At 40.6% G+C, this 23,501-nt stretch overlaps 1 protein-coding gene across 1 annotated transcript in view; it reads left to right on the top strand.

Annotated features, from left to right (window-relative positions):
- The window catches only part of wwc1 (WW and C2 domain containing 1), a 161,430-nt gene that overhangs the window by 51,363 nt on the left and 86,566 nt on the right, over nt 1-23,501 (top strand). The window contains exons 2-8 of the mRNA XM_078551048.1: nt 3,549-3,658; nt 3,915-4,118; nt 8,839-8,915; nt 9,891-9,970; nt 13,311-13,440; nt 14,843-14,989; nt 22,188-22,261. Coding sequence (XP_078407174.1) covers nt 3,549-3,658; nt 3,915-4,118; nt 8,839-8,915; nt 9,891-9,970; nt 13,311-13,440; nt 14,843-14,989; nt 22,188-22,261 — 822 coding nt within the window. The remainder of the gene's footprint in view (nt 1-3,548; nt 3,659-3,914; nt 4,119-8,838; nt 8,916-9,890; nt 9,971-13,310; nt 13,441-14,842; nt 14,990-22,187; nt 22,262-23,501) is intronic.

Raw genomic sequence — 23,501 nt, 5'->3', positions numbered from 1 at the left:
CTGGAATATATTTTGCTTCTGTTTCTGAATAAGCTTTCTGATATAACTGCTTTAATTGCAAACCAGTTTTCTGTAACTCCTTGAGTTAAACACTTCAGCTGAATTGTAGTCTCTCCTCCTGAACAATATTATCAAATACAGTGCCAACTAATTGGATTTCGACACCTTCTAGCCTTTGAACTGCCTGCCCTTCTTGTTTATCTTGTTCTTCCCGATGAGCTTTTGATCTCATTATCACACAATCAAGAAACAATCCAGGATAAGTCCTTCTGTAACACCTCTGTTGAAAACATTTCTACAGGCTGCTCAACTACCATAGGCATCACCCATATTTGTGATCCAGCTATATCATTACCCAGAATAAATTGAACCCCTGCAATGGGCAATTTTTCCACAATTTTTCAACAACAACTTCACCTATCCTCCATATGCTCTTTCAAGTTACCTTCCACAACAGAATAGATTTAGCATCTCAATGAACCCCTTATTATCACCTGCTCTTGGATTACTCCCTCTGAACAATATTAAAGATTGACTAGCCCCTATGTGTCTCTCAAAATTTTAAGATCTTTACTTACTCCACCCTGTAACATGGAAAGACTTTCCCTTCACACACAAAGTCTTTAAGCATTTCTGCAACCTGCTTCTCAGAATTATCTTGGGTAAACTGCGAACATTTCTTTACCTATCACTGATTCTCTCTGTTTTACCTGTACACAAACCTCAGAACCCACAGTACTTTTGTCTTCCAAAATTTTTCTGTACCCCAGTAATTCCAACAAATTTTTCCTGTAGCTTCCAATACACTGACTTTGTGTGCCCCACTTCATTACAATGAAAACACCTCAATTTTTGAATATCACTCCTACCCTCGACACCTTCCTTTTTATTCTGGAAAAAAAACTTCCTGGGAATTCCTAGCCACTCCTTCGCTTCCCTGACTACCTACCTTTCTTTCACCTTCGCACTTTCTATCCTTTTCTGATTTGAAAGGATGACGAAAAGAAGGTTTAACTCCATGAATTAACTCATAATCGTCAGCTATCTCTGCTGCTTGCCTTACAGTTTGAACCCTCTGTTCCTCCAAATGAGTTCTCACTACCGAAGGGATTGAACTTCTTCCAAAAGAATTACTTCCCTAAGAGCTTCATATGTTGTCTCTGTTAATGCTCGAATCCACCGGTCACAATTATTTTTTACTCTCTCAAACTCAACATAAGTTTGCCCAGGCTGTTTTCTCATATTCCCAAATTTCTGCCTGTATACTTCAGGAGCCAACTCATATGCGCTCAAACTAGCCTTTTTTACCACATCATAATTCACCTATACCTCTTCAGACAACGAAGCATATACCTCATGCGCTCTACCCAGCAACTTAGACTGTAATAATAGTGCCCAGTACTCCTGTGATCATTTCATCTGTTTAGCTACTCAAATAAAATAAAAAATGCTTCAACATATTTTTCCTGAAACCTGGGATGAGCTTGTACAAATTTAAGCATCTTCCCACTGGGTTTTAGGTTAAAAGGTTTCTTCGTCATCCGAACTCTCCTCAGAATCTGAGATCTCAACTTCCAGCCTTTTAAGCTGGTATGCTCTTTCTCTCGTTCATGAAATTCCAGTTCCAGTTCCTTTCTTTCTCCTGTCTTTCTGTTTGCTCCCTTTTACATGTCATTTCTCTTCCCTTTGCATCTAATTCAAGTTTTTTCAGTTCCTTTGCTTGTTCAAATTCAAGCTTCTTCATTTCAAATTGAAGTCTCCTTACCTATAGCTGTGACTCATGAGTGTCAGGTATCACTTCCAACTGTAGATGCTGTGCTATACTTTTAATTATATCTGATTTCCTTGTCCTTGCAGGTAACCCCAATTTTAACTTACCTGCCAACTCTGTTAACTTGCTCTTGGTTATTTTTTGAAACCCAATCAGAGTTATATCTTCTACTCCCAGACAAGTCTTAGCAATTGCCAAAGCCATCTTGCAGTCTCACCACTTCTAAAACACCTCACCAACTCCTGAATTCAAAGTGCTTTTCGTACGCTTAACCTTAAGATTCATCAATTCCAAACCAATCAAGGAATTACAAATTTTACCTTGCCAAGAGCCCCCAATTGTTATGACACAGCAATTAGTAAAGGCTGAGTTATTTAAAATCCCCGAGGGAAACTTTAAAAAATTGTCATAACCTATTTTTTTTCAATTGGTATGTTTGAGATGCTGGATTCTCTGAATTCAGAAATGAAACCACCTCCAGAGGTTTTTTATATAAATAAAATTAAATATTTATTAATTTAGCAACAAATTTAAACACATACACACGTCTACAAATTATTAACATAATAACTATTAAACAAATCCCCAAATTAATCACTCCCAGGTAATCTTCCCCAAGGCAACAATAACCTAAATTTTAAACAGACACCAGGCAAATCACATTTTATCTTACGAATTCAAAATGAAGTTCCTTTCAATTTGTTCCTTTGCAGACACCAGTGGTAGGCTTACAAGCTTAGATCTTCCATGCCTCTGACCTACACGCACAAACTCCTCTCAGGTTATACCTAACTTTCCCTTTAAATGTAAATTCTCATTGTATCACCAGGCCCTTTGAACTCCACCTCCTTCTAACAATAAAGCACCTTTCATTGTCCCAATTTTATTAGTAATATAAACATATTGCTTGGCCTCTCCTAGCTGGGTGCAAGATTTCACCCCCAGTCTTTGCATGTTTTATTCATCAAAATGCATATGTACACTCTACCTTACTGTTTACATCTCAAAACTACTATACATCAAATCACCCAGACTAGCTGGCTTTAATCCAATTAAAATACAAACACACACACACAAACCCACAGACAAAGACCCTACTACAAGTCCAATTTAAAATAATTCCCAATAACATTATATACATTAATATCTTGTCATGACATATTCCAATGTTTTACTGCTTATCCTATACCCAATCCATGTGAAACTCTGCTTCCCATATCCTATTTTGCACCAATACATAGCCACTTATCACCTATGTTCTTGCTGACCTATATTAGCTCCTGGTCCCCCAACACCTAACTTAAAATTCCTCTCTTGGTTAAATCCCTTCATTGCTTTGCCCTTCCTTATTTCTACAACATTTCTTAACCTTAAAGGCTATTTTCACCTGAACTCGCTATTCCTTGGACGTGTGACCTCTTGTCGAGCTCCTCCCTTTTATCCAATGTTTGTGGTATGACTTTGCCTTCAACAGCCTAGGCTCAATGCTGTGGAATTCTCTGACTAAAGCTTTACATTTCCCTCTCTGTGACCATTCTTTGGCCAAGCTTTTAAATACATGTGATGAATACTATGTGAAGCATATTTTTCTATATGATTCATGCCATATAAATATATATTATTATCCATTAACTAGTCCCTTGGCTTTTCTAGGTAATGTATGGCATTACCTAAACTGCACAGAAACCGATTTCTGCAACAGGCTACTGTGATATGCAGCATTAATTAACCATTGGCCAAAACTAGGAAGCTGACATTTTTTCTGTTTGTTCTGTAGATGGACCAAACCCCTCTCCTTTGGTGATTGTGTAGGAGATGAATTGCCTTTGGGTTGGGAAGAAGCATTTGATGCACAAGTTGGAATTTATTACATTGATCACAATACACGTAAGCATTCCAATTATAGAATTATATTGCTTCACCTGTAAGTGCTTGATCAATTGGAATCTGCAAACCAAACTCCATTATTCTGTAATTTTTGGTGAAACATTAATTGTAAATTTTATTGTCTTAATTCAGCAAATACCACAATCAGATTGTGGCATAATCAAGCTGCTGTTACACCACTTGAAGACTTTTAGCATCTTCACTTTAATTTTTAAAAACAGATATAAATAGAATTTCATGGTTTATTATCTTTCAGAGACAACACAAGTAGAGGATCCTCGGGCTCAGTGGCGAAGAGAACAGGAGCGCATGTTGAAAGACTATCTAGTTGTAGCACAAGATGCCCTAACTGCACAGAAGGAAATTTACCAAGTAAAGCAACAGAGATTGGAATTGGCCCAACATGAATACAGGCAGCTAAATGATGTCTGGAAGGATAAGTCTAGTTCCCAGACCAGCTGTGAGTACTGATAAACCATTGCCTTCTGCTTAGAGAAGCTTTTATTGATTTTTGAATGGAATGTTCTATTAATAGAGAATTTCATCCACTTATCCTAATGTATAATATCTAAGATAAAGCTTAAGGTGCAGGTTTTCCTGCTCTTTGGCCTGGATTTTCTGGCACTGTCATAGCCGGACCTGCCGCGGGAGATTCGGCAGCTCAGCAGAAAGTCCATTGACTTTTGTTGGGATAGGATGATCCCGGTGGCGGGTGGGGCCAGAAAATCCTGCCCTCAGAAACCTGCTTTCAATAATGGGGGCTGGTGGCCAAATGGGAACCCGTTCCTTGAAGCAGTGGGCTTTGCCTTGGCTGTTTAACTCAGCCACAGCATTAGCGTCCTGTCCCACCTTAAAGTTTCCTGACTGATTACAGAGTTTCAGCGGGATGACAACTTGCATTTGTCAATTGCATTTTCTATTTAAAAGGACCTCGGCAGAGGTCAGAATGGTTGCATCCTACATTGATTTTTGTAGGATCAGGAAGGAAAAGATTGGAAGTAGATGTGGGAAAGCTTCCCTCCGGTTCTCTGCCTCTTCCGTGGGGGTGATTTTGGAGGCTTTGAGGATTTGCAGAGAAGTGCTGTTCCGGCAGACAGGAGGAAGCCCCTAGCCTTTCAGAACGAGCAGGTGTAGCTGGAAGTTGCGGAAGCATGAGTGTGGTCTGTAAAATTTGGTTCAATGCTGCAAGAGGTTCAAAGATATCATAATGGCAGGAAAGGTGAGTGGCATAACTCGTTCAGGTGTCAACCTCTAACTGTCACATTCTAACTTCCCCAACATTTTCCTGTGCAGCACTCGTCAGACCATCAAGCTGTGTAGCTCTTCTCATTCCTCCCTCGTTCTCTCTCTCTCTCATATTCCTGTCTGAGCAGCTGACACTCACACTTACCCTCGTCCTCATCTCAGTGCCATTTCACCCCCATCCCATAGCCTTTACAAATGTTGTCCTTCTATCTAATCATTCTATTTCTCATATGTATAAATCTCTGTTTTTCTCTCCTTGCAAGAGAAGAAAGTGCTCAACTCTAGGGAGAGGCAGAGAAACGGAGTGGCCTACAAGTTGTAGCCACCCTGACAGTTGCAGAGGTAGAGGTCTTTGAGCTTGGCAGGGTGACAGTTGATGGTCATTGGCGATGAAGGGCTGGGGGTGGTCTCTCACATACATACCTGGTGACAGACTTGGATCTTGCCCTGCCATTTGGCACCTAACAACCATTCACCAACTGAAATGTTGGTTTTGAACCCTTTCCCCATGTTAGTTCTAATTCATGCCTTTCAAGTGCCACAGGTCCTTCAGGGGGATGCTGGAGTCGGTGGAAGTCCAGAAGTCCTCGGAGGAGGACACACACCCCGAAGAAGTACTCTTAGAGGACTCATTCACACCCTCCACCATCAGATGCACACACCTCAGTTGGTGCCTCCAACTAGGTTGAAATATGGTGCAGTACACCTCACAATGAGCAGGAGCTGGAGCTTGAGACAGGGAAAACAGTGGAGAATCCCTGTTGGAGGTTTGCAGGACTTTCCAAGCCTTGTTCAGTTAGATGTAGTTGCTGAAACTCGGGTTATGTACTAAGAGGACACATCTGGACTAGCAACAGAAAATATGTGAGGTTATGTTAGCATTTCCAGAAGCACTGTGCACTGGAGAGAGATTGGACGATTCGATCTCTGCCATGAGTACCATGAAGTTTCTGGTATTAGCACTGGTGTTCACCTCCATGGAAAGAGTAGCCACCACCCCCTTTCACCCCTGCCCTCCCAACAAGAGTCCCACATGCTGCATCCTGCCGATGACCGAGTCTGTCCTTGCATAGGGGCTGGTGGGGCCCTCACGGGCTCCAGAACTGAGAGGCTGACCGCCAAGGGCCTCTCATCTGCCAGAGCGGGGAAACGAACATCCTGCATGCCACAGGGGTAGAACCATGTGGTGCCTGTAATAGAAAGCAGAAAAGTTGTGCAACTACTTGTTTTGCAAGAGGATTCTCTAAGGTGTTTATGACAATGTTAATGTCATTGTCATCATGTACATGAATATTTCAATGAATCAAACACTTTATTTGAAGTTTCCATTGTCCTTCCATATTCATTGCTGCTTCCTGAATCTCAAATGGACATGTGCATTCAGGAGAATAGTATAACCAGAGTGGAAGATGAGCAAAGGTATGTAATGGAGAGATTTCTGACTGTAGGCATTATCTATGTTATGGTTGGGGGGGGCTGTGTCGAGGGGATCGTGGGGATGCAGATGTGGGTTGGCGTGTGCCATGTGGCTTCATGCACTTGAGTTATCTGAAATGTGTCTGTATGAACCCATCTTGGGCTTCTCTGGCAGTTAGATGAGTGGATGGAGGCACCCTGGCCATATTAGGCTTCTCCTGTTATCCGAGAATGCAGAGCAGTCATCATCTTCCTTCTCCTGCAGTGCAATGTTGTGCAAGGCACAGCAAATAACTACTTTTCTTGACGCACTTGCTGGTGGATATGAAAAGAGCCCCCAGATCTGTACAGGCACCTGAATCGCATTTTGAGTAGCCCAGTGGTTTGCACAATGGGTGCCCTTGTATTCATGTGGCTCTTGTTGTACCTTTCCTCTACTTTAATGATAGGGCTCCTCACAGGTCCTATCAGCCAGGTCCTCAAAGGGTAGTGCTTCTCTCTAAGGAGCCACCTGCTGGCTCTGTTCAGAGGTACAAAGATTAGTGAGAGATGTGACAGTCGCAGAATGAAGGAATCATGACAGCTTCTAGGATATCTTTCACAGGCATGCATGTAAACCTTCCATTGGTAACAAACCAACTGAACATTGATGGAGTGGACCTTCCAATTGATAAATACTCCTGAAAAGTCATGCAAACATGCTGATAGAGAGAGCATCACATATTATTTCATATTCAGTAACTAGCTGAATCAATACTACAGGATAATATAAGGGCATCTTGATTGTCACGTGTGTGCAGTTGTGTGAATCCAGTCACTGCAGCAAATGTGGGAGCCCTCTGGGTCTAACTGGCCTCATCGGTATTAAAGTGGATGTAAATGATGGCCTTAACAGACATGGCATTGGACCCATTAGAGATAGACTTGTGGGCAACAGATTATGAAATCCTACAGGCATCACCAGCAGATTCCTGGAAGGAGCCAGAGGTGAAGGAATTCAGACTGGTACCTTGATGGCCATTGGCGATGTATGTTCACCTGGCCCTCTTGGAAAGATGTCTTGTTTCAGGAGTCTGCAGGTGTCTGCGAATACCTGCCGTGAAAGCCTGAGTGGCATGTGGCTCCAGAGCTGGCAGCTGCTGTTGTTGTTTCTGCTGGTGCTGTTGGCGTTGGGTGTTGGTCCTACTGCTGCTGTTGATGTTGGTGGTTCTGTTTCTCTTGTTGCTCATCTCAGGTCCGTGAAATGGCTGCCCCCATGCTGTAGTGAAGGCTGACAGCATGGAACTGCCGATCAAAGTGGTTCAAATTCAAGATAGACAAAATGACTTCCAAAACCAATAAAGCTGTAAGAGCACAGTCTCAGGAAAAGGTCCTGTGAGCACAAACCTTTCATATAGGCAGGGAAGGAGCTTTCCAGTTTTACTCTTAAAACGTTTTCCAGCCTGTCAGTTTCATTGATCAATGACTGCCTGCTGTACTTTCGCCTTATTGACCCTAGCAAATGCCACATAGCTCTGAAAATGGTGCACTGATTGTTAAAACCAGAATGCTGGGTTAAAGGCAGAATTAATTGGCACTTTACATATTTAAATTATGGATCCGACAGCTCCACATGAATCTTCTTTATAGGGGCTTGATAGGGTTGACACTGAGAGGTTGTTTCCACTGGTTGGGGAGTCTAAAATGTGGGGGCACAGTCTCGGGATTAGGGGCTGATCATTTAGGACTAAGGTGGGGAGAAATTTCTTCAGTTGAAGGGTTGTGAATCTTTGGGACTCTCTACTCCAGAGAGGGTTATGGTTGCTCCATTGTTGAATATATTTAAGGCTGGGATAGACAGATTTTTGATCTGTCAGGGAATTAAAGGATATGGGGAGCAGGTGGGAAAATAGAGTTGAAGCCCAAGATCACCCATTATCATATTGAATGGCAGAGCAGACTCGATGGGCTCCTGTTCCTATTTCTTATGCTCTTGCATTTCAGATGCCTCCAAATGCTGACAGCCGGAAGTGACTATGATCATGCTGGGCCTATGATAAACCAAGATTTTTGGCCATTTAGCATCCTCGCCCATATCATAACGCATGCTTCCTTGGCAGTTAAAATTCTGCTCTTAGTCTTTGCAGCAAATTCCTGACTTTGGTTAATGATTTTTCCCCTTTTGGTTAATGAGTTCCTCGGTTCTAGTTAATGTAATTCCCCATTTTTGATGAGTTTGCAAGTTATTTGAATTTCCACTCTGGAACTTAGTCTATAACAGAGAACTGACTATATTTTTAAATACACAATTACCAGAATGATATTGTGGTTTAAAACAAGAAATTGATAGATTTTAGTTGTACAGTATGGAAAGAATGTTGTCCTTGCTTTTCTAAAGGAGCTGTGATTGCCAATTTATACAACCTTAAACTTAATGTATTATAGAGAGTTCATATTATTCTATATTTTTATCTGTTCGTGCATGGTGCTTCTAAGAGCCAAAATGTTCATGTTTGAATATTTTTGTGGTTGTTTTTCAGTGTTCTCAGGCTCTTCATCTAGCACTAAGTATGACCCCGACATTCTCAAAGCAGAGATTTCAACAACAAAATCTAGGGTGAGAACATTGATTATTCGTAAAATTGTGAATATCAGTGTCTATGAAGTCCTTAAATTGATCATCACAATCACTTAGAATTCTTGTAGTTTACAGCTTTGGAGCTCTTATTCATATTACAGAACTTAAAGGTTTAAACCAAGAATCTAATGAGATTTAGCACTTTGCATATCATATTGTGTGTTATGGCCACCTAAAGTAAAAATTAGAAACATAAACTTGGGTACCATGTTGGGGGGGAGAAAAGTACACAATAATCATTCTGTGGAAAAAAGTGCAGATCAGTAAACGGACTGGAATATTAATTAGAAAGTCAGTCAAAGAAGGGGCTGAAAGGCTTAATGCCTTAGTCTCTTTTGGGCCTGAATGGTGCCCATGGTCTTTGCTCCCCTGGTGCAAAGCTATGGGAAATTGACTAGTACATTTTGAAAACACTTATTTTATTATTGCTGTTACCTCCCATTGGAAATTAATTCAGTTATTTATCTGAAGAAAAGCAAAAGTCCAGCTACTGTTTAAAAAAAAGTTAATATCTGAGTTTATGACTTTTATCAGAATCCAAACGTGATTTCGGTTTGTTTTTATTTTCAACTTCCAACATTTGTTTTTTTTCCCTTTTATCAATTATTACCTCATGTTTTATGTGGATGTGATAGCCTCCGTAGTGTAACTGGAGAATCTCTTAATGAGCTTAGTTTTAAACTAGATTTAAATGTGGAATTGTCTGTTACTTTCAGAAATATTGAGTAGATGAAACATTTGAGATTGAATTGTGATGTGTTTGCTTAAAAATTTATAATGCTGTATGAATAGCAGTTTTAGGAGAGGAGGTAGAAAAACAATACTGTTATAGATGTACAGAAAATTGAGAAATATAGAGAGGGTGTATAATTTCATGTTTTTCAATTATCTAATAAATATTTCTTGCTGTGAGGGGCAAACACAATACCTTTGTATGATTTTTCACTACAACAGGTAAATAAACTGAAAAGAGAACTATCTCATATGAGGCAGGAACTTCAGTACAAAGAACAAGGATTTGAAACTCTTAAAGCGTAAGTATTTAAGAAGACTATAAATATAAAACCTTTTTTTCCAAAACCTTTTTCAAATAAGGAATTTGTGTAAAGGATAAGTATAGTCTTCAATAGAAATAGTTATAGCACTTCCTATTCATTTTCAAATGCAGCTTCTTTGGAAACAGGAATTATAATTATACCAAGGGTGATAAGAGGAAGGAGTAGAGTGACTAGGGACTTAAAATAGTTTTACACATGGAGGCCGGGGCATACCTGAGGCACTAAATTAGTACCATGCATCTGTCTTCACCAAGAAAGAAGATGCAGCCAAAGTCATATAGTGAAAGACGATATAGTCCAGATACTAGATTTGGCTAAGAATTGATAAAGAGAAGGTATTAAAAAGGCTGGCTGCACTTAAAGTTGGCAAGTCACCAGAACCAGATGAAATGCATGCGTGGACACTGAGAGAAGTAAGGGTGGAAATTGCTGAGGCACTAGCCTTAATCTTCTAATCCTCCTGAGATACAGCGGTGCTGCTAGAAGACTGGAGAATTGTTAATGTTATACCCCTGTTCACAAAAGGGTATAAAGATAAGCCTAGTCAGTTTCACCTCAGTGGTGGAAAAGCTTTTCGAACTGAAATCTGGGACAAAATTAACAGTCACTTGGCCAAATATGGATTAATTTAGGCAAGCCAGCATGGATTTATTAAAGACAAATTGAGTTTTTTGATGAAGCAACAGAGTGGGTTGATTAGGGTAATGCGGTTGCTGTGATGAACATGGACTTGTAAAAGGCGCTTGATAAAATGCCACGTAACAATTTTGTATACAAAATTGACACCCATGGAATAAAAGGGTCAGTGGCAGGATGGATACGAAGTTTGTTGAGTGACAAGAAACAGAGAGTAGTGGTTGTTTATCGGACTGGAGGACAGTATATATTGGATTCCCCGGGATCCTTAATTAATCTGTTTTAATGACCTAGACAGGGCACAATTTCAAAATTTGCATATGACACAAAACTTGGAAGTATTGTGAACTATGAAGAGGGTAACACATCACCACCATCTCAAGTATGGCACCAAATGCTGGTCTTGTCAACGACATACACATCCTTGGAACTAATTCAAAAAAATTACCCTTGGCGTCCTGCCCAATATTTATTGCACAATCAACATCACAAACACAGATTACCTGGTCGTTATCACAGTACTGTTTGTGGAAGTTTGCTCAGGCAAATTGGCTGCCACATTTCCTACATTATAAGGGTGATTACACTTCAAAAATGCTTCATTGGCTATAAAGGGTTTTGGGACATTCGGTGGTTGTGAAAGGTGTTACATAAATGCAAATCTTTCTTACTTTCTCTTGTTAAAGTCATAAACTATGGCCTGGGTGATCCGAATATTTGATGCCTGTTGTGAGTGGCTGCCTGGCCTCTGACTTTGGGATGTTTTCCAATAGAAGTGACTGCAGACATTGAATACGCATGCTCACATTTGGGCAGACGTAATGACCTGGAATTTGCAGTTAAAAGCAACAATGAGGTTATCAGCACTCACTTATTATCTATTCAATTGGATAGCAACTTAAGGCACCTGCACACATGCAGTAAAATGCAAAGGTTGCTGTCCAATTTCCTTGCTTCTCTGCAAGTTCTGAAGTTCACATAGAATTCAGTCCAGAGAAGTGTGAGGTAATGTATTTGCAAAGGACAAATAAGGCAATGGAATACTTAATAAATGGTAGAATACTGAGAAGTGAACATAAGGACCTTGGAGTGCATGTTGATAGATCCTTGAGGTAGCAGCATCGGTAGATAAAGTGGTTAAGAATGCATACGGAATGCTTTCTTTTATTAGCCAAGAATAAAAGAACAGAGCAGTTATGCTGGAACTGTGTAACACACTAAACCGCAGCTAGAGTACTACGTACAATTTTGATCATTACATGAAGGGTGTGATCGCACTAGAGCGGGTACAAAGGAGTGGGTACAAAGGAGATGTACGAAGATGTTGCCAGGAACAGAGAACTTCAGCATAAGCTAAAACAATGAAATTATGAGGAAAGGTTTTCTTTGGAACAAGCTGAGGTGAGATTTAATCGAGGTGTATAAAAGTATGAACGGAATAGATAGAATGGATTGGAAAGACCTGTTTTCCCTCAGCAGAGCCATCAATAACTGGGCGCATAGGTTTAAAGTAATTGCCAGAGGATAAGAGGGTAGTCGAAGAGGAACTTTTTCACCCAGAAGGTGGAACACACTGCCTGAAACAGTGGTAGCGACAGAAACCCTTATCACATTTTAAAACATTTGTGTACACATTTGAGATGTCATGGCTACAGGTCGAGAGCTGTAAAATGGAAATAGGCTGGGTAACTGTATGTTCGGCACAGGCACGATGGAATAGGTAATATTTTTCTGTGCCATAAATTTTCTATGTTTATGTGCTACTCTGGTACCTTGCCAGGAGATCAGCAGTGAAATACGTGTGCGTGTGAAGTTGTGGTACTTAGCCACAAAGATACTTTCTAAACACATTAGAAAATGTTGGGGCTTGTTCATTCAAGCGCAAGTGAATTTCTAATGGCGTTAAAGGTCTTAAGGTGGAGTCTCATTCCTTCAAGTTTTAATTATTGTTGGAGATTTTTTTAAAAACTTTTTAACTTTTCCTTTCTGTTTTAGCTGTCTCTTCCTTTCCCTTTCTTTATTTCATTTTCTGTACATGGCATTCCATTCAATCAAATATTTTAATTTGCACTTCCTGGTTTAGACTGCGTGTTTCAGTGAGCATTCTTCATTCTGATTGGTTGAAGAGACACACTGTTGTTTGCCATGCTTGTGCAAGTCCAAGATCCCTTACAGAGGGTGCCATACTGTGCTGTTTCAGACTTCTAAAGACTAAGTTGTTGTTCAAAAGGGTACAAAAAGTCTGTGGGCAGCTGTATTTGTCAAGCATCATTTGTGCACCACTAGTCACAAAATCCAGGCTATTCGGCTCACAACTATTGTGTATGTATTATTCATTAGCTTTCTGTTCTGTATTGATTTGAAATGTATGAAATGGCTTTAATTTTATTACAATTTTTCATAACACAGTCAAATGTCTTATAACTTTAACAGATGGAGTTAATATTAAGTGTGACAGAAAAGTTTAAAGCATCATTGTAAACTTGTTGAAAAAGATACGATTCAAATATTTTAGAATTTAAGTGACCACCTTTTGGAAGAAAGCTAACATTAAAACAAATATTTTTGGATTTTTAGAGTAAAGAACTTGCAATTGAAATGTATATGTATATGTGCCAAAAAATGTTCAATAGCTTTTGTATCTTCATAATTATTGACTTACATGCATTTTCAATGACAGAATTGATCTAAAGATGTCAGGCACTCAGGGAGGATATAAACTTGATGAAGCACAGGCAATTGTGAATGAAATGAAAACCATCAAAAAGGCCATTAGCTCAGGAGAGAAGGAAAAAAGAGACCTCATACAGGTAAAGTCTTAACAGTGTTAAGACTGATGTCACACTCTGAAATCTGAAAAGTTAATCCTTTTCAATTTAGGTATTGGTTTTGGATCGGGCAACTGAAGTGGCAGCAGTGCTAATTAAATTCATTACTTTTTATTTTCAAGTGCTAAAGGTTTGCATGGAATGGAATATTTCTGGATGGCTGTCCAGTATATAGTTGCATGGTAAAATACCATGTAATTGTTATTTTGTGACTTCTGTCTTGCTTTAGTACTTGGATAGACTGGGGCTGTCAAACTCTCTGGGGCTGAGGGTTTGATACTTGTGTCAAGTTTGCAGAGGGAGGGGGAATGTTGTGGAAGATTGGCATTTGTAGCTTGTGGAGGTGATGGTGGTTGGGGGGGGGGCAGAGGGGGTGTGTGGGGTGGGGGCAGGGATGAGAGATTGGACAACCTGGCCCAGGGGAGGGAGTTGTAAATGATGGAATTACGAGAGATCCTAATTCAAAGCAGTAGGACATGATGGAGGGAGGGGGAATATATGTTGTGGCTGGTGGCGGGGAGACAGACCCATACATCCCAGTGGGGGGAGAGAGCGCATCCCAGTAGGGTGGGGGGGAGAGAGCGCGTACATCTTGGCGGGGAATGAGAGAGACCTTACGTTGTGGTGGTGTTAGAGTCCGTACATTATGGCAGGGGCACAGGAGAGACTGTACATTGCAGTGGGGGGAGAGAACATTATTGTGGTGGGAGGACGGGTGGCAGCATACGCCGTGGTGGGTGGGAACGTACATTGTGGCAGGGGCAAGAGAGCATGTGCATTGCGGTGGGGAGAGAGCATACATTGTGGGTTGGGGGTAAGAGAATATGTCATGGCGGAGAACAAGAGGATGCACATTGTGGCAGGGGAGAGAGAGAGCACACATTACAGTGGGGGGTTGGATGGGTGGAGGAGTGAAGAGAGGCCATTGTGGCTGGAGCAGGAGGCCATGACTGTCAGTGGGAAGGTCAAAAGGGTTCCTCGAGTGGCTGAGGGAAAACCCCTGCTCCTCCTGGTTCATAAGGAGTCCTAATAAGGGAATGCACCTTGGGGATCCAGCAACTTCAGTCTTCCTTCATCGCTAGATTTCCCAACCACTGGTAAACCCATGCAGCAGCAGCGAATGTGAATAGCTGTTTGGAGTTCAGAAGTTTACTGAATACCTTTAGTATATGCAAATATAACCTAGTGTTAATGGATAATTATTAAATAAAATCTTAAACTGTTGATTGTCTTAGGAAATAGTTTAATATTCGATTCCGTTTTGTGCTAAATTACTTATATAATATCCATTGAGTATATGAGATACAAAATGTTAATTTGTTAAATTCTGTCCCATGTTACATCTTTTAGTATGAATACTGAATTAGCTTTTTTTCTCTTCTAGAGCCTAGCCAGATTGAAAGGTGGTTTCCGAATTGAGACAGGATTTGACTCTGATCTCCGGGTCAGTCATACGTCATTATTAAGCACAAAACAACCTGTCAGCTGCCATTTCTCAGATGTTGGGTCCCAGACAGATATTTCAGGAGATGTGAGTATAAAATCCATTGTGTTTCAGTACAGATGGCTTTGGCAATAAGAAATACTAAGTAATCTCATTGAGCCTAAATTCATAACCTGCACTGTATTTCTCCAGAGACTTTAAATACATCACCATACTAATTATCTAGGAATCAGAATAATTCTCTGAAATATGAGTACATTAATGAATTTTTCAGGTTACTGAAGAGGAGTTCAGGAACAAAGGATCGAGAAAAAAAAGACATTTAATACCCTACAGTATATTGTATTCAGTAGAGTGATCTGATTCAAAACTGACCATCGGTTGAGCAAGTGCACAATAGAATCTGAATTCTTACGAACATTATGTCATAACATTTTCCCCTGCTCAACTTAACCTGTGTTCTGTAAAGCAAAAGAGATACACTTCTGTGAGTGAGATAAAACCGTCAGACAAATGCACTATCAGCATGCCTTATCAAATTAAGTGCTTAATTAGGCAGGCTTTATTGTGATGATATTGATCATTCAGACACTGTGCCTGTCAAGTTGTTTGCCTAATTTACGTTCTTTTGAAGTAAAGTGTTAAACTTAACTGGGGCAGCAAAATGGACCCTATAAATGTCACCAGCATTCCTGCAAGGGTAATATCATCTAGGATTTCTAGCAATTGACCATTCTTGAATCTGCATGTATTAGAAATTAAATAAGTACTGGATCAGATTCAGTGCAGTACATCCTGCTTTCAGTGGCCTATTGATGTTTACCGAACAGGCTTAAAATGAATAATAACCATTCATGGGATATATTGAAAGGTAACTATTGCATCAAACCTCAACATGTGTCAGTGCCTTCAGGAGGGGACAGGAGAAAATTAGCCCTAGAACAAAGGAAAAATAGACATTGTTGGAGGTGACCATTAACCTGAAGTGTTTTAGCTCCTTATTTCAAATGTACATGTGGAGGATATATCCTTGGGGGACTACAGAGGTAATGGTATGGGAATTCCAGGAGAAGCTATTGTTGGAGTTTTGCTCACCATGGTTGAATAGATAAGAAATAAACTAAATGAGAGCAGTCCCACTTTTGGCCTGATGACAGGAATGGGGATGGAGGATGTGGTGAACCATATCAAAACATAGGAACCTAAGAAGTAAGAGGAGAAGAGTAGGCCATTGGTACCTTGAACCTGCTCCATCATTCAATAAGATCACGACTGATCTGATTGTGACCTTAACTCTACTTTCCTGCTGTTCCCCCTAACCCTTGCCTCCCTTGTAGATCAAAAATCTAACTCAGCCTTGAATATATTCAATGACCCAGCCTCCGGTGCTTTTTGGGAAGAGAATTCCTCCTGCCTAGAGGTCACAAAAGACAAAGATTAATGTATCAAGGTCACATTGACAGAGGAAGTCACTTATGCTGTTTCAATTTTGTGACATAACTTGTTAGAACTTGCTGTTGTGCCCTGCAGTTTCTCCACTTTGAATTTACATATAACAAATAAATGATAGTCAGAACGTATATTTTCCACTAACAGGATGTGGATGTCAAGCTGTAGTAATTATGGTTTTGTTTGGTGTGTAATGTAGCTTTAAGGGTAATACTTGTTAAGGAAGATCACATGATCTGTAGTAACGAATAGGAGCGTAGTGTGGGGCTATCTCAGCAGTCTGTGCAGAGATGGAATTGAAGTTGAAAGCACACATATAGTTGCTGCTGGGTATATTGTTAATAAACTTAATGTTTCCGCCCAAGAAGTGTCTGCTGATCAATTCTATCTATAGTACCAACTTGGCCACCACTCGCAACAAAGAGGCGATGAGGACCCACGGGACCCAATAAAAAAGCGATGAGGATCCATGGGATCCAGCAAATTTGCCATAAGGGTAAAACAAGATTAAACAGAAGAAATCAAGTTGAAAATAAATCGGCACTGTACTTTACCCAGTAATTGTAAGTAGAAGTTCCGTTCGAATCAAAGAAATTATCCCCTCTTAGAATGCTGCAATTCGGAAGAATTGATCTTTTTGATCCAGCCATGGAAAATTGGTCGCATTACATTGAACACTTCACGTTCTGTTTCCAAGCGAGTGAGATTACGGAGGAAGAGAAGCAAGCAATCCCCTTAAGTACATGTGGGAATAAAGCATACAGCTTGATTCGTAGTTTGACGGCTCCCAGTGCCCCAGATTTGATAAATTTTGACGAATTGAAGGGTACTACCAGCCAAAGCCCTCAGTAACAATGCAAAGGTTCAAGTTTAACTTGAGAAATAGAGCTCTGGGGGAGACAGTTGCTTGTTTTGTGGCAAGTTTGAAGCAGTTAACGGAACATTGTGAGTTTGGTACATCTCTAAACAACATGCTAAGAGATTATTTAGTGTGCTGTGTGAATGAGGACACAATTCAGAAGAGATTATCGTCCAAAGTGAATTTGGATTTTAAGAAGGTGCTAGAGATAACATTGGCCATGGAAAGCGCAGTAAGAGATTCAAAAGCCATACAGGGAGCGCAAAATGGTGCCGTCCTCCAATTTGGGTAAGAAACTCCAGCCAAAAAGGGCACAAAAATGCAAGACTCTGCCGAGAAGCGGGAAACAACCCCTGCGAGTGGGAAAATGAGAAAAATTGACTTAGCAGCGAAAACAAAGAATGATTTCAATAGAGGTGGAAACAAGCAATCTTATAACGATTGGCATTTTTAAAAAATCGAATGTTATCATTGTCACAGAAATGGACATATAACGAGACAGTGCAAGGAAAGATTCAAGTAGGCTTTTACACAAAATAAAAAGCCCAGTGAAATTTACAATGCAAAAGATCCTGAAACAACAAATTCAGATATTTACTCGTTGTTTAATTTGAAGTTTGGAAAGAAAGAACCAATATGTATAACAGTGAAAGTAAATGACAGACCTATTAGAATGGAAGCGGACACAGGAGCTTCCACTACAGTAAGTGGGGAACATACCTTCAAAAAACTGAATTATGGTGAACGTCAATTAAATTTAGAACAAATTACTGCCAAATTAAAAACATACACGGGTAAAGACATTCAAGTCAAAGGCATAAGCAGAGTAATTGTCTATTATGGAAGCCAATTGGTAAAGCTACCAGTGTTGGTATTGAGAGGCAGAGGACCAAGCCTCCTTGGGTGAAATTGGCTTAGGGAAATCAGCATTGAGTGGCCACTGAGATTCCAAAAGGAAGCTGGAAGCATTCCTGTTTTGGGAAAGGAGTGTGTAAGTACTCAGCAACCTGAAGAAATGCAAACTGTCCTAAGTCAAAACATGGTAGAACAGCAAAAGGAACTCTGAGAGAAATGCTTAATAACAGAGTTCAAGACGAGGTGAGCAATCTTCGAAAGGAAAAAAAAAACCTGCTGAAAGACCTTCATGCAATACAAGATTCCCTCAGGTCTAAGTTTGTGCCTCAGGAAAACTGTGAAGAGAAATAGAAATAATTCAGGTCTTCTCTGAAAAAACTGAAGGATGAGTTGGCAGAGAAGACACAACAATGCTCAATGTTCCAAGACGCAGCAAACAAATACAAAAAAGAGATAGAAGAGCCGAAGAATCAGCTACATGAAGCCAAAGAGACTTTGGAGGCAAAAGTTGCAGATTTTTCTAAGAAGCAGACAGATGGTGAAATTTTGGGAGACCCAACCACTGAGCTCACTCAAGTCGAGCTCTCATTTGAGAGAAGTCTGGCCAATAGTGAAGTCAAAAAAAAGGCCGATATTAAAGTCTGCGTTAGAAAGAAGAAAAGTACACGTCCCAAGCGAGGGAGGTAATCTATTTTTGTCACCGGATAGATTCACAGGGCCTTTATCCAGGTGAGGAGAAAGTGAGAGCCATAAGAGAGGCACCTGCGCCAAACAACGCCTCAGAGCCCAAATCATTCCTTGGAATGATCAACCATTATAGGTGGTTCTTACCCAATTTGTCTACCATGCTGGTTCCCCCTCCCCTGCATTCTCTACTCAGAAAGAACCAACGTTGGTCTTGGGAAGTGCTGCAGAAAGAAACTTTCATAAAAGTGAAACAATCGTTGCACTCGTCCAATCTATTAGTGCATTATGACCAGACGAAAAAATTGGCGCTGACATGTGATGCATCTCCCCACTAGTGGGAGCAGTGCCCTCTCATCGGATGGACGACGGCACAGAATGGCCAATAGGTTCCGTATCAAGAACTCTCACCACAGTGAAAAAGAGATACTCGCAGATAGAAAAAGGCCTGAGTAGCATCTTTGGTGTCAAGAAATTTCACCAGTACTTACACGACCGCTATTTTACAATTGTTTCAAACCACAAGCCATTGCTAGCATTGTTTAGTGAGGACAAGGCTGTACCACCCTTAGCCTCAGCAAGAATACAATGATGGGCTTTAGTTTTGGGGACATACAAATACACTTTTGTACATAGGCCTGGAAATAAAATTGCAAATGCTGAAGCACTTAGTCATTTGCCTTTACAAGAAAATGATGAACAAGTTCCTGTGGAAGAACTTGTCTTACTGCTAAATTTCTTAGACTCCTCTAGACAAGTCGGACCCAGTCCTATCTCAGGTACAAGAACAAGTGCAACATGGTTGGTCACAGGAGCCTGTATCTGACAAAATGAAACCGTACTTCAACAGACGACATGAAATTACCAGCCATGATGGCATCTTATTGTGAGGAGCACGAATGATAATTCCTCCAAAGGGAAGGGAGTCACTTTTAATTGAATTACATAGTGCCCATCCAGGAATTTCCCGAATGAAGACCATAGCACGCAGCTATCTATGGTGGCCTGGGATGGATGGCAAAATAGAGAGTTTAGTAAAGCACTATGTGCAATGTCAGCAACTGTAAAAGTTGCTAGCGACAACTCTGTTACACCCATGGGAGTGGCCAGGTAGACCCTGGGTGCGGTTACACATTGACCATGTTGGACCTTTCCTGGGAATAATGTTTCTGCTTATTGTTGGTGCCCGTTCAAAATGGTTGGATGTATATGAGGTAAAGCCACCAACGTCGGCCGCTACAATTGAGAAACTGTGTGAGTGTTTTGCCATCAGAAGCAGTCGTTTCTGATAACAGCACGGCATTTACGAGTATTGAGTTTCAACGGTTTATCAGCCTCAACGGTATCACTCATGTGAAAACTCCACCGTACCACTCTTCCTCAAATGGACTAGCCGAAAGGGCGGTTCAAACGTTCAAGGTAGGCGTGAAACAGCTAACTGGCGATTCCTCAGCAGCTGGCTTGCTTTTTTTTTATTACAGGACCACCCCTCACACAACAACAGGTGAAACGCTGTCTCAGGATGAGATTGAGCTTAATAATGCTGAACTTAGAGGGGAAGGTAGAAAGGAGTCAGGAAAGCTGGAAAACTAGACATGACTGGCACAGTCGTGAGAGGAAATTTACCATGGGAGAGAGTGTATACATGAAAAACTTCAGGGAAGGACCAAAGTGGTTACCGGGTGAAATAAGTGCGGTGACTGGACCTTTATCTTACCACATGGAGGTGGAAGGCCGGATCATCCGTAAACATGTGGACCATGTAAGGAAGAGAGAGACAAATCACCAAGATTTGGTTCCACCAGTGATCATGACCGGGTCTGCGTTTCCTGTTGAGGATACTCAGCCCAGGACAGACCAGTCTGATGTTCCTGTAAGAGTTGAGGATACAGAACTGCAAGTGCTCACCGAAGCACCTGATGTTCAGGCAACTCCGGAAAAGGAGGTTCCTGACAACGCATCTGAAGTTGTGTAGCTGCGACGTTGCACACTTACTAGGAAACTACCTGAAAGACTTGTAAATATAAAATGTATAGCTAAGTTAAAGGGGGAGGAATGTAGTAATTATGGTTTTGTTCAGTGTGTAATGTACCTTTAAGAGTAAAACTTGTTAAGGAAGATCGCATGATCTGTAGTAACGAATAGGAGAGTAGCAGCGGGGCTATCTCAACAGTCTGTGCAGAGATGGAGTTGAAGTTAAAAACACACATATAGTTTGCTGCTGGGTTTATTGTTAATAAACTTAATGTTTCCACCCAAGAAGTGTCTGCTGATCAATTCTATCTATAGTACCAACTCGGTGACGACTCACAACAAATAGGCGACAAGGATCCATGGGATCCAACACAAGCCAAAAAGACATTCTGCCTACCACACAATGAGTAATGTGATATATGAATTTCAGTGCCGGTGCAATGACAGCTACACAGGCCATACATCCAGATGACTGATGGATCATATCAAACAGCACATCCCTTCGGCTGTTTGCAGTAGGCAGAGTACTAACCATACTCAACTAGCCTGTGCTAGCAAAACTCAGAAGATAATGTCTAATGTTAGATGGGTTTCCGTAACTGGACAGTACTTGCTGAACAATGCCAAGTGTGCTAGGCATTATACTAACAACCAATTTAAGATTATCAGTCAGACTCGCAATGTGGCACATTTGCGCTTACTAGACAATACATGTATTCATACGCAGGGACCTGTCTTGTGCAGGCAAAAGGAACATTTCCAGGCATTGTGCCTTTTTTGAATTAAACAAAAGCCTATGGGACGATAGTTCTCTGGTGCATTTTCCATGGCAGCGTCTCAACCAAGTAGAGTTAATTTTCCAGCCAATCAGCATCCTTTTCTCGTGCAGGATAAGTGTTTCTCCCTTTGAAATTTGGCATTCTTGCATCTGTTCTAGTGAGTGCAGGGCAAAAAGCTTCAACAGCATGCCTCTCATTTCAGCAATACTAGAGCACTTTTTCCACACACAGTTGTGGGCATGTGGTTCTTGTCTACCTGTAAATGCTGGGTGGCTGGGTGAATTGAAATTTTCAAGACTGAGATAAATTGTTTTTCTTTGTGCAATGATATCTGGATCCAACGTGAATAAATGAAACTACAGTATCAATCAGTTGTGATCTAACAGGTTTGAAGGGCTGAATGGCTTACTCTTTAACAAGAACATTTTTTTAGTGTTTTAATAGTGTTTAATAGTACAATGTAAAATTAAAGATGAGTTGTGTAGCTTAAAACGTGAATGTCTAACTTGGGGACTGTTACGCATTTTAACTAAAATCTTGGCAGTGTCTGCTTTGAAATGACCATCTATATCAGACAAAACTATTTTCTCCGCTAATAGGAAAGCAATAGGGTTGACTTCTAGCCTGTAATTGTTGTTGTATTTGATGCTAGAGCTCTTTTTTTAACCCATTCTGTATTACTCAGTTTGTTTCCAGCAATAATACTAAACTGGCTGAGAAGGTGAGACTTAGCCTGCAATATGAAGAGTCAAAGCGAAGGTTAGTGCCAAACAAACTTTTTATAATTATTTCTACATGCAGTCCGACAGTGTCAGCTGTGCCGCAGTTGTTATCACAATCCTTCTCTGGATTCTAACATTCTGTTTTCTAGGGAATCTCATGAAAATTATTACTTTACTGTGTGAATTCATCTTTCAGTGGGAGTTTTTATCTGAAAGATGATTCTTGATTCACATAATCTAATTAAAATATAATAATCTATGAATGTAAATGGTGTGCCCGTTTAATTGTTCATTTGAAAATGGCTTCACTGTACTTACCCTGCATATATTTCATTATTAAACTGTGATGTACCAAAGCAAGGCAGTGATGAGTTACATGGCAGTGATTATTTCAAGCTGTGTTATCAATTGATTTATATTGACTATGGGATATATCTTCAATCTGCTTTAAAATATAATATGTTCAGTACCTTTGAAATATTGATACAAGGCGCTTTTCATGCTATGAAACAGAAGATTTGGGGTTCAAGCCTCTCACTAGGCAAGAAAGTCTGGGTTGATACTTCAGTGCAGCGCTGAGGGAGTGCTGCACTGTAGAAGTTGCCGTGTCTCAGATGAAATGTTAACTCAAGACCCGCCTGTCCTATTTAGAGGAAGAACAGGGGAGTTATCCACAGTGTGCTGGCTAATATTTGTTATGCAATCAACATCACAAAAACGTTATTTGGCCGTTATCACAATGCTGTTTGTGGGAGCTTGCTGTGCACAAATTGGCTGCCGCAGTTCTTACAACATGAATGCTTTTGGATGCCTGAAGTTGTGGAAGACACTATATAAATGCGAGTCATTTTTTTGCAGATTATTACTGCTACAATAAATGGTCAACTTATGACTTTCTGATAATTTTTTAAACATATTGTAAGAATTAAAACAACAAATTTGGTTACTGTAGAGCCTTCAGTGTAGAAATTGAGGTGCTTCATAAAACATAAAGAGAAAGCATTGACTTGGATTTTAATCTTGAGGCGAGTTCAGTGGAGATAACATGGAGGGGATGGGGTTGTTGGCAGTTCGTGAGGTCAGGAAACTTGGAAGTTTCCCAATGTCCTGCAAAATGTAACTGCAAGGCTCCTTTAAATTATTTTCTATGGGAGCCTTACTTCACAAGGCCAAAGCCTGCAAAAGCAGGTAGGTGTACTGGGGGAGTGAGAGAGGTTGTGAATAGGGCTTGGGGTTGGGGGGGTGGTCCTGATTGTGGTTTGTGGGGTCCGATAGGG

This window comes from Cetorhinus maximus, chromosome 10, assembly GCF_964194155.1.
Source record: "Cetorhinus maximus chromosome 10, sCetMax3.hap1.1, whole genome shotgun sequence".
NCBI classification, from domain to species: domain Eukaryota; kingdom Metazoa; phylum Chordata; class Chondrichthyes; order Lamniformes; family Cetorhinidae; genus Cetorhinus; species Cetorhinus maximus.
The sequence above is the reverse complement of the archived record's forward strand: the minus strand, read 5'-3'. Positions and strand labels throughout refer to the sequence as shown.